This window comes from Trichosurus vulpecula, chromosome 4, assembly GCF_011100635.1.
Source record: "Trichosurus vulpecula isolate mTriVul1 chromosome 4, mTriVul1.pri, whole genome shotgun sequence".
NCBI lineage: Eukaryota > Metazoa > Chordata > Mammalia > Diprotodontia > Phalangeridae > Trichosurus > Trichosurus vulpecula.
Genome location: NC_050576.1, coordinates 66,503,553 through 66,516,135, shown reverse-complemented (window position 1 = coordinate 66,516,135; position 12,583 = coordinate 66,503,553). Strand labels below are relative to the sequence as shown.

General features: G+C 34.3%; 1 protein-coding gene across 2 annotated transcripts in view; it reads right to left on the bottom strand.

Moving 5' to 3' along the window:
* The window catches only part of SUCO (SUN domain containing ossification factor), a 90,354-nt gene that overhangs the window by 40,290 nt on the left and 37,481 nt on the right, over window positions 1-12,583 (bottom strand). For both annotated transcript variants that reach the window (XM_036754367.1, XM_036754368.1), the window contains exons 4-8: window positions 7,832-7,986; window positions 5,972-6,148; window positions 5,687-5,831; window positions 2,093-2,216; window positions 303-427 (exon numbers count right to left, since the gene is read on the bottom strand). In XM_036754367.1, coding sequence (XP_036610262.1) covers window positions 303-427; window positions 2,093-2,216; window positions 5,687-5,831; window positions 5,972-6,148; window positions 7,832-7,986 — 726 coding nt within the window. The remainder of the gene's footprint in view (window positions 1-302; window positions 428-2,092; window positions 2,217-5,686; window positions 5,832-5,971; window positions 6,149-7,831; window positions 7,987-12,583) is intronic.

Here is a 12,583-nt window from a genome sequence, read left to right as displayed (position 1 = left end):
CAGTTTGAGATGTCTATAAAATACCCAATTTAAAATGTCCAGGAGGCAGTTGGTGATATGGGACTGGCACTCCAGAGAGAGGCTTGGAATGAAATACACAGTGGAGAGGAAAAAAAAGATTAGGTCTGATGATAGAGACTTGTAATATAATAACACGTGACAGGAATAAAAAAGAAAAAGGGAAGTGGGTATCATTATCAGGACCTCAAATCAAATTTAAACTTCTTTCATGTAACTGTACTGATTACTCTAAAAACTTAACCTTCTAAAAATTCAAGAAATTAAGCTTCTAAACAGATTACCTTGGCCTCTGGATTAGCTGCTAATATTTTGGCACCACATTCTACTGAAGCATAATTATTCCGGTTTTTCTGGACCTTTTTGGTTGAATGTTGACCACCATTGGAAGATGGATGCATTGACTGACCTGTAGATAAACATTATTTATAAACATTTCTATTGTTATCAATGAGAGAGAACAACTCACCATACTTAATTAACTCTAAAACTATTAACTCTACCTGTCGGTTAAGAATAGGAATTACTGGAAATAGGAAAGAAGAAAACAACAAAAAACCTCTGCTTATATAATCAACTCAAATTATTTTATCTGCACAGTTTTAAAATTAATCTAGTATTCTTTTTAGCTAATTAGCAATATTCATATTCCATTTAAATTGGACATTTATTAAATTTCCATGATGTGCAATGGCACTGTATTAAATTCTGGGGATGTAACAATGATAGGGGAAGCTAGGTAGTATAGTGGAGAGAGTGCTGTGCCTAGAGTAAAGAAGACCTGAGTTCATATACAATCTCAGATGCGTATTCTCTGTGTGTGTGTGTGTGTGTGTGTGTGTGTGTGTGTGAGAGAGAGAGAGAGAGAGAGACAGACAGACACCTTAGGCAGGCAAGTCACTTAACCTCTGTTTCCTCATCTCTAAAATGACAATAACCATAGCACCTACCTCCTGTGAAGATCAAATGAAATAATCATTGCAAAGCTCTTAGCATAGTGTCTGACACATACTAAGTGCTATATAAAATATAGACATTATTATCTTAAATAAAACAAACCCTATGTAAGTTCTGCAACTTCTCCACTAGGAAATCTTTCGTCGATGGGTATAATGTCTTTCTGTATTATATAATCTTTTACACATGAGTAACATATGTAATCTTAACATAAATAATTTTCAAAAGAATTCTTTAATACTTGGGCCTTTCTACTCTATGACATTGAAAGTCAGTCTTCATACACACATATATATATGCACACATATATGTGTATATAACAAATGTGCTTCAGACTAGCTGGCTTTATAACAAAATATATATATCAAAACCAAGGGTGTTACTGGTGATTCAAACTGCAAGGTAGGAGTCAGTGAGAAAGGAGGAGAGAAAAAGGACTCAGGGAGGGACAACTATGAGGTAGGGGTTAGTCAGAGAGGGGCACATATGGTATCATTTTCACTCCTGCAATACCTCAATGAATGAATGCGGTCTTCTCTCCAATGCTAATGCTAAAGACTCATTCATGCTGGTTGTGTTACACCAAAATGGAAAAAAAAAATAAGCAAAACGCGAAACATAGCTATAACGGAGTTTAACAATGACAAAAATCCTCTCCCTTCTACCTAATTATGACCAAATCACATAAACCCTTACCATGGCGCTGCATACAAGATAAAAATTCTAATGCTGTGTATGTATGTAAAATCTCTTGATTTTATAAAATAGTCCTATACTATTGTTACTCAAATTTCAACGTCTCCCAAATACGTTTTCAGTAAAACACAAAATACTTAACTTATTGTTTGAATGTTTTTTTTCCTATAAAACTCTCCTGCTGAAATGTCTGCAACATCTCTGAGTTTGAAAAGTTTTCTTCCCAATAAAATGTAATTTGTAATGTAATTGTTTTAAGTTAGAGAGAAGTACTTATGTAATTCCAAAATTAAGATTTCTAAAAGCAAAGCATTAAGAATAAGATTACTTTAAATATTAGTCATCCCATGTCACTGCGAGAAGAAACATAAGAAACATTTAAATAGTCTCCACATAAAAAGGGAATAAACCTGTAGCTTACTTTTTTCTTTCTCTACTTCCATAACTTTTTTTTTCCACTCATCAAATGTTGGAATGTCTCCTGGGTCTTTGGGGCTTACTACAGGCGTGGAATCAGCATCTCCAAGCTTTCTGTAATCTGTCACCTGAAAAAAAAATTCCATACAACTTTAAATTTGTTTCAAGAGGTACTTGATGCCTACTATATAGTATACTCTTCTAGATCCTGCTAGGTATATGAAGATTAAAAAAAAAAAAAACACAGTCTCTAACCTCCACAAATTCTAGTAGGCAGAACAAAAATATACACACAAAAACAAAAAATAGTTGTCTAAGTACATATTCTGATCATTTTCTATAGTCAACTATAGTGGCACAAGATATAAGGAAACATTTCTAGCCAAGAGGAATCATGAAAGGCTTTCTGAGAGGTGTTACCTGAAATAGGTCTTTTAGAAAAAAAAAAAAATTAACAAGTTAAGATATGAGGAGAGTATATTTCAAGATGAGGAAAGAGTATACAAATACACAAAAATGGGGTATGGTAGTATGGAGAAGAGCTAGCAGTATAGTTTGACTAGAGTATGAATGAATACATGAAGAAGCCCAGTGTTTAGTTACTATAAAAGCAGGTTAGAGCTAGATGACCCTCAAGACCAGGCTATCAACATCATATTTCATTTAAAAAGCAATGAAGAAACATGCTTTCACTAGTCCAAATTGACCAAAGCACTCTAGACTATTTTCTTTGAAGTGAGTATTTTATTTTTTTACTTCAAGGACAAGATTCCTCAGTATTCAACAGTTTTAATATATACAATGCTGAGAAAACAATTAAGACCATCACACAGCTATATGAAATCACATTTGGTGACTCTTGGATGTACTTAAAAGTAATGGGGAATTCTGACAGACACTTTCTTAATAAAAGAATTTCATTATAAAATTTCAGGTAAATTTCAATAGTAAGTTAAATAGAAGCAACAGAAAATGGCAAAAAGAAAGCAAAACCGGGGATCATAAGACCAGAATCATAGCCCTTTGTGTGAAACACTTTTGGCACCTTTAAAATATACAAAAGATTATCTTTAGTCATCCCTTAACAGGTCTTAAATTTTAGAGTTCTAAGGACATTAATGAAAATAGTATTAGATTAATATGGATTATTAAGACAATCACAGGCTTATTAAAAAAACCTTAATAGGTTATCTATGTTTGCCTTCTTGTAAGATTTTATATATTTCTATTACTGTGTTTATTATAATAGTAAAGGATGGTAACCCTAACACATCTACTCAGAAAGCAGCAATTAATAAAATTTCAGACATTTATTACTACATTTTTTTCCTTTTTTAAAGAAAGCAGAAAAAGTAAAGAGACCAGTGAAGGGGGAAAAAACTACATGAAGAGTGCCTGTCATGATTAAATAAACTTACCACCTTAAAAGCTATTTGAGATTAAGGGCCTGGGGATTTATTTGGGTGTTGATTGAAGAAGCATGGACCTCATTCAACTAATATAAAGCTACTTATTTCTACTTTTCAAAAATCAACTAACTAAAAACCAAATAAGTATTAAAAAATTTACAAATCTAGTTGGCTAATTCAATCTAACTATTTTTATCCGTTCAAAGAATAGCATTCTATATTAAACATTACTTATATGTCTATTAAGTAATATAGTATATACTGAGAGAAAGTGTGGTACGGTATAGAGAGAGGTGGTGGAGTCAGGAAGCCCTAGGTTCAAAACCTGCCCCTAAAGCATACTGCCTATGAGCTCCTGGGCAAGTTGCTACTGAAGGGCCCCCAGGCAATTCTATAAAACTGAGTTACAGAACAGTTGCCTATATATGGGTAGAGGTAAATTCCTCAAATATACCAATTAAACCACAGGTTTAGATTCTCCTTCCCTCCCCTCTCAAAAAGAGAAAACACTAATGAAGAAATCAAAGAACCAAAGGGAGGAAACATCATGGAGAACATCTGAATGAAGATCAAAAGTCAGAAACACAAACCATAATGTCATCTGAGTATAATACAAATCACCTGAACAGAAAGAGGAACTGGATCAAGAGTTTGTAAGAGCAACAACTCAGTAATGATAGAGGATGTCAAATTCCTAGTCCTCTGGTCAAACCCTCCCCCCCTTCCCCCGAAACAGAGTAGCTAAACTTAAGGATAACTTCATCATTGAAAACAAAGCAAGAACCAAAAAGCAATTTCTACATGGAGGGACTGATTACTGGGGCAGGGGAGGGTCAGAAGTGGGGGGTTTTAATTAAAAAAAAAAAAACTTAGGGGAAATAACCGCTCCCTTTAAGAACCTGTGACAAAGAAGAAAACCAGGGGCAGCTAGGTGGCACAGTGAGTAGAGCACCGGCCCTGGAGTCAGGAGGACCTGAGTTCAAATCCAGCCTCAGACACTTGCCACATGTACTAGCTATGTGACCTTGGGCAAGTCACTTAACCCCAACTGCCCTGCCAAAAAGCAAAAAAAAAAAAAAATAGTTGTGGAGGGGCTATGGAAAGACAGGAATATTGGTGCACTGTTGGTGGAGCTGTAAATTGTCCAGTCTTTCAGGAAAATAGTAACTATACCTAGAAAATCACTAACCTGTGCACTTGATCCCTCACTGAGATGGTCAAACTCCTTGAGAAGCGTGTCTACAATATGAGCCTTCACTTTTATTCTCTCTTAACTGCAGTATGACTTTTAACCTCCTTATTCAATGAAAACTGTTCCCTCTGAAGTTACTAAAGAGCTCTCAACTGCCAAAATGAATGGCCTTGTCTAAATTCTCATCTTTTTTGACCTCTCTGCAGCTTTTGACACTTGTCAATCACCTTCTTCTCAAAACTCATCTCTCTAGGTTTTTGTGACACTACTTTCTCCTCCTCATTCTTGTTCATTGGATCTACATCCAAATCAAACCTGTTAACACAAGACTTTGTCCTGGGGCTTCTTCTCGTCAATTATCATGTCTACCTTAATGACTTCCAAATCTACTTACTCAGCCCTAATCCTTCTAATCTCTAGTCTCACATCTCTCAAGTGCCCACACTTAAAGAAATGTCTAAACTACCGTAACCAAATGAAGATAATATTGCAAGGGAAAACTAGAGCATTTCTCTGATAGTCCAGCTCTTTTATCATGGAAGGGAACACCAATTACTGCACTGGAGCAGCACCGGGGTATTTGTTTCACAACTTCCTTTAGAAAAATTCTGCTTAAAGAATCTTTAAAAGCACTGAATTGATTTGCTTATTCCGAGGGCAGAGAACTTAATTGTTATAATCCCTGACCAATATCTACAATCCTCTTTCTTGAAATTATATTAAGAGTGTTGTGGGTTTCCACTTCAAGCTAACAGGGAGCTGAGGGATACTGTTTGTCAGAACTGTTAACTTTGAAACAATCCTACCTATACCACAATGCAGAAATAGCTGGATAAGCAAAATCATCCTTGAGAGTCAGTGGCCTAAGTGATCTGTCAATCAATTCTCCCTCTCACTGAACATGTGGCAAAAATAGTGACTTGATGTTTATAAAGACTGACTAGCATTAAAAAGACTGACAGACATCAATGTATTAGATGATAAAGATTTCACTTACCTCTTTTAAGTTCTCTGAAGCATTTAATACAGATTTTTGAAGATCAGCATCTGGCTTATTTGGTTCAACTGACTCAAATTCTGATTTAGTCATCATTCCCTTGTCTTGTGAAGAGGAAGTATTTTCTACATGCTGACCAACAAGACTACACATGTGAAAGCAAAACAAATTATAAGTGATAAACACTAGCTGGATCATATACACTGCAATCTAACCATGATATATTAAATTGATCAAGTCTTATACAACAAAAATAGCAAGTTAAGCACAACTTTCCATACTCACCTTTCTGGTGAACTGACAAAGGCTGAATGTTCAACATGCTGGTCTAAACCAAGGGTCCCATGTTTTTCAACTTGGGGGTCTGAATAAAGGCTCCCACCAATACTACAGTCAGTTTCAGACTGCTCAATTTCACTCAAACTAGCAAGTGGGATATCAGCACTGGAATTTTCTATTTCACTGAAGTAAAGGAAAAATAAAAACAAAAACACTCTGATCACTGAAAAAGATTAAACTATTTGAAAATACAAGTATGTCTAGCACAATGCCATAACTAAACGCAAGAACCGTAAGAAAGTAAAATGCTCAAGTCAAACAATTTTTCAGGTATGCTTATAGAGCATTTTTTAGAGTAAATGTATTTCCCTATTTTAATTCATATACAAAAATTCAAAATTTAGTTTGTTTAGTTTGCAGCTATACTAGGAGAATCTTCCCTTTCCACAAAATTCACAAACCAGTACTTTAAAAGAAAAAACTATAAATAAATACTTTAATTACCATGGATAGCATAGTGGCAATAAGCAATCTGATATATCTTGTACACTAATTAACTTTGGATTGCCTATGCTTCTATTTTTATATCAATAAAATTTTACCATGCTAAAGTTGCCATAGTAAGAGAAATCATCTATCACTTTCAAAATAGCGCTGAAGTTTTTATAACATTTCAGACTTTTATTTTTAAAATATTAAAGGCCCTAATATTTGATTTCTTGAGAAGAAATAAAGGATAGTCAAATATATCTTATTATTTGTGGGAAAGACTTTACATTTACTACTTCCATAAAAAAAAATCTTTATTATATGCGTGTGTTTGATGATGATGATGATGATGATGATGATGATGATGATGACGACGACGACAGGACAGGCATAGGGATAGGGGACTAAACCTGTGATTTCAATGATATATACAGACAAATAAGGAAACATTCTTTCTCCATGCAGGACTATACCTTCTCTGAAATTCACAGTCTTAGAGAGTTGCCTACACCACTCAAGGGCTCATAGCCAGAAAGTGACAGAAGCAGGACTCAAAACCAGATGTCCCAGGCCAGCTCTTTATGCACTAGCAATAATAAACAGCTGACATTTCAAATTTGAAAAATACTTGACATACATTATCTCATTTGATCCTTACAATGATCTTGTAAGGTAGTTACTACAGGTATTTTATCTCCATTTAATGGCTAAGAAAGCTAATAATGAGAGCAGTTAAGTTATTAGCATAGTCATGCTAATAATAAGTGTCAAAGGCAGAGTGTCAAACCCAGATTTTTCTGACTCCCAAGTCTAACACTATCTTATCCACTAGGCTACATTAGAGCTAATCATAAGCTCCTTGAGGTCTAGGACCATATCTTGCATACGTTTTTATATTCTTCCCAATTGGGTCTGCTAGAATCGTAGAATCGTATCTTTTTAAAAAAAATATGCAGAAAAAAATAAGAGAAAATATATACAAAATAAAGAAAAAAGGGGGAAATTTTATAGCTTTATTAAAATTAATGCAACCTAAAGACAAAATAAGATTGAAAATATGTAGTATTGGAGTAAGACTGAAAACATATAGGAATACAGAAACGATACCTAACAGAACTAACCAGTGTATGATTTGCAAATTCTAGAAAATTACAGTAATGAGATTACTCAATATATTTAATATACTTCTTTTGGGAAATTTATCATCTTCACTTTCATTTGAATATCTAATTTTTCAAATAAGAAAATCAAAAGATAAAGCACAAAGATTGGCATTATTTGCCTAAATTAAATTTGTGGAAAAGGTTGCTTCATATCAAAAAAACAAATGATTCTATCTTTAGTTGATCAAGAAAAAAAAATAAAATTAGTTTATACTTAGGTTCTGAGACTGGAGTGATCTCTGAGGTAGATGAGGTGGAAATATTCTCAACATTTTCAATATTTTCAGCTATACTAGGAGAATCTCCATTGATGTCAACTGATGGGAGTGTCTCAACTACAGGTGAACTTAAAATCCTTGACTGTGTATCCTGTTTTTAAAAAAACAATTATTAATATTTACATAAAATCACAACGTTAACTCATTTATCTTTAATAGGTTTTTCTGGAAAAATGTTTTCTGGGCTGACAATACTCATAAAAATATTTTTTCCCACAAAAATGTTCTTCCTTTCCACTTTACCAGCCTATTTAAATCTTTGCATTTAATTTCATATTCTACTTATTTTCACATTACACTTACAAAATTGCAAATTAACGAAAAAAATCTTGCACTATTCCTTTTTTCCAATTGTCCCATTTAAAATTTTTCTTTAATCTATACTGAAGAGTTTCCTATTAGCAAATCAACATTTATTGAATGCTTTCTCTGTGCAAAGCACAACAAAATGGGAGTGAATATGGTGGGAGGCAGAGAAGCAGATGGTGTTATAATCAATCACCTTATACAATTATCCTTATTTGCAAATTAGAGTACATAATGATCCTCTGCTTGAACATTAATTTGTCAATATGCCCCTTAAAACATAGCACCCAGAAATGAACATAATGGCCCACATATAAGATGTCTGAACAGCACAGAACTGTTATATTCTATGTAAACTGTGCCTCAATTTACTCATTTGTAAAATAAGGTTTTGAGATGTAGGAGAAGTAGAGGAAAATATTTCTTAACTAAAAAAGTGTATTTAATTTAAAAAAATGACTCAATGGCATTTAAGTTACCTTAGAGTTCTAAATCTATGCTTCTATCACTTAGATGCTATGCTTCCATATATGCAAGCTGATTGCTTTATTCTACTAAAATCCTACTCTGATAATTTGCTGAGGGGTCTTACAGGATATATGAGTGGAGCATAAGTTCTGATAGGGCTCACCAAACTAGAAAGACTTCAAAAACATTCTCCAACTTGTCTGAGGACTGGTTTGCAGAGGCCCAATCATATGAAGGCTAAGCAATAGGTAATTTTTCTTTATTTTTGTAAACAAACCAAAGAACAGGAGAGGATAGGGGGTAGCAAAATTCATGAAAATTATCTGCTAAGGTATTGAGGGGGTTTGCTTTCTAAATTCATGGAGGAAGCCGTCATAATGATGAAACTGTGGATCCCTGAAACAAAAGATAACATTAACTTCAAATCTCTTCACACAAACTACTGTCAAGATAAATCTTCTCACTGCTAGAATTTTTGAAATTATTTATTAAACCCAAATGCAGGGCTTAAATTTTATCTTGATAGGTACTGAAATGCAACTAGTTTTTAATGGAGAAGACAGAATCTAAAAGTCTTTCTTTAACTGTCTTCTCTTGTTATATTTATTAATTTTATTAAATAATTCACAGCCTTTTTCACTGAATGGTATACTAATTACCTTATGAGAGCAGACTTGTTCCATAAATCCATACAAATCTCAGGAAAATACATATCTAGTTGGTGATAAGGCATACAGAGAAACACAATTTCTTGATATGGGAGGCTTTTCCTCTCATCTTCCCAAATATAATTTTCTTCATAAATTTCCTCAATTTTTCTATTCCACTTTACAGGTGGCAGCCATCCTGAGTTCTCACAACAGTATTGCGAGAGAGATGGAGTCAAATGCTATGGCCATTTTAAGTATGGAAAAGATAAAGATCAAAAAAGGCAAATACTTGTTCGACAAGTTTGTAAATGGATTTTTTGAAAAAGTCTTCTAACTTTACATCTATTATCTTTAACTACAATACAAAGACTACCTTTATGAATGAAAAGGATAGCTTAAAATTCAGTTATTCACACATGCTTTATATTACATAATAGTAAAACAGAAGCATAGTAAATTCATAGTTCTTACCCTGAATGTTAAAGAAAAGAGGATGGGGGATTGGTTTTTGGATTGATCACTATTCTTATTGTAATAATTTTATCCGTTGTCACAACTATCCTTTAAAGTATGATGAGGCCTTTAGATGACTTCAAGCTAGAATATGAATTAATAATGTGATATGGCAGCCAAGAATTGCAAGGTAATCTTAGACTGCATTAAACATCATAGCATCCAAGACTAAGGAAGAGTCCTACTGTACTCTGCATGGGCTAGAACAGGAACTGGCAAACTACAGGCCAAATGTGGCTCACCACCTGTTTTTGTAAGGCCCATGAGCGAAGAATAGTTTTTATATTTTTAAATGAAGTTTTATTGTATTGAAAAATGTACAAACCATTCTTGGCTCAGGGTCCACAAACAAAGAATGGGCCAGATTTGTCTCACAGCTCATAGTCTGACAATGTCTGGGTTAAAACACATTTGGATAGTGTGTTCTGCATCTGCTCAAGATTCCAGAGAAGGGTGACAAGGATGGTTAAGAGCCTTGAATCCATACCCTATGAGGAGCTATCTGTTGAAAGAAATGGGGATGTTTACCTGACAGAAGTAAAAAAGACTTCAGCATCTACCTTACCCTATAAGAAAGTAGGGGGGATAGGAGATAAAGGAGGGAGAGATGATAGAAGGGAGGGCAGAAGCAAACACTTTTGAAAACGGACTGGGTCAAAGGACAGAATAGAATAAATGGGGGGGGGAATAGGATGGAGGGAAATATATTTATTCTTTCACAACATGACTATTATTGGAAGTGCTTGCATAACTACACATGTATAACCTATATTGAATTACTTGCCTTTTCAATGAGGGTGGGTGGAGAGGGAAGAAGGGAAAGAATTTGGAACTCAAAGTTTTAAAAATGTTAAAAATTGTTTTTACATGCAACTGGGAAATAAGATATACAGGCAATGGGGTATAGAAATCTATCTTGCCCTACAAGAAAGTGGGGGGGAGGGGATGGGGGAGGTGATAGAAGGGAGGGCAGACAGAGGAAGGGGTAATCAGAAGGCATGCCATCTTGGGGTGGGGGGAGGGGAGAGATGGGGAGAAAATTTGGAACTCAATCTTGTAGAAATGAATGTTGAAAACTAAAAATTAATTAATTGGAAAAAAAATAGACTTCGGAAGGCCGGGGGTTGGGAGTAGCAATGATGAAAACTCTTGTCAAGTATTTAAAGAACTATCATATAGAAGAAGAATTGGAGCTTTCTTAGCTCCAAAGGGCACAAATAGGGCAATGTTGTACGAAAGCAAATTAAAACTTGATAAAGGAAAAAAAACTGCCAAATAAGTAGAGCTATCTAAAAATGGGACGAGACGGGATGCCTCAAAGGTAGTGAGTTTTCCATACTGAAGGTCTTCAAAGACTGGATAACCACTTGTTATATAGAAGGAGTTTTAAAGAAGAAGCTGAACTCCCAACTCAGAACTGTGATTCTGTATTTTTCATTGCTTAACGGGTTGGCTTGGTCAAAGAATGGTTCACCTAGTGTTCAATCTGACAACAATGAACCTATATATACTTACATTGGTACTAAAGAAAACACTGTCATTGAGACTAGACTTAGCATGAAAGACTCTAGAGAATTTACGGTCCAATGGCATACCTCCAAGAATCAGGGTCAGGCAAGACAGTATTATTTTTATGGTGAAAATATGGGAGAGGGAACAGGCTACCATGGATGATATTCCTCAGACCATGACACCCTTACTAAGTAAAAGGTAAAAAAAATATAAGATCCCACTGTGCTTATTGTTTATTGATTCTAAAGAAATATTTAAAAATAGGGCAAAATGTAGTATTAAAATTTTCCTTCTAACAAGATATCTCCATTAATAATAAGATATAAGATTATTTGACACCTTTGAGGATCAACATCTTCTTAATCATTAATATGAAATGAGGCATAAAACAGGAAAATATAGTAGTCATCAAAAACTTTTGCACTTATGGAGAATGTCCAGTATATAGTACAAATGGAAGATGGATTTCCTTAAGATAAGGTTTCCCATGTAACCTCAGTTTATGAATGTCATTAGGCTAACTGTATCAAATTCCAGAACACTGAAGAATTTCCTTAGAGAGATCCAAAGGCTTATCTGTGTTTGTGTGTGTGTGTATACATATATATACATACATACATACACACACACACACAGGAAAAACTAAGTGAATTTAGGATAATTGTTGTCTAGATGATATGCAATAATTATAGATGCTAAATGAGCTGGTCTATTAAAATTAAGAAATTTAGGTCTAGAATAAAATAGTCAATATTGCATATGAGAAGTTATTTAGTACTTTCAATGATCATGAAAGATTATTCCCAAAAATGCTATATGGCAGCAACTCATTCTCTTAGGGAATCAGAATTGCAAATTTCAAAAATGGGAGTACACAAATCATGATGGGCATAAAGAGGCTATAGCACATTACAAACTATGAAATGGCATAAAAAGATAATGAGATAGCAAATGGTCCTATCATGCTTTGAAAACAAGGGATAAGAGAAGGCCATTCTATGGTCTACACTGGTACACATGATGTCAGGGTAACTACAGAATGTCCAGAATACAGAAAGCCTGTCTCCTAAGGACGGTTTATAGAAGATAAGGATTGGAGAGGATTAGAAAGCATGCATGTGTTTTGATCTGTACCACTAGAGGGAGTGCTCGCATAAATAAGATGTACCTCTTAAGTAATAACTTGCAAAAGTTATTTAATAGTACCAACAACTTTGTTTTTAAAAAGTCATGTGTTGG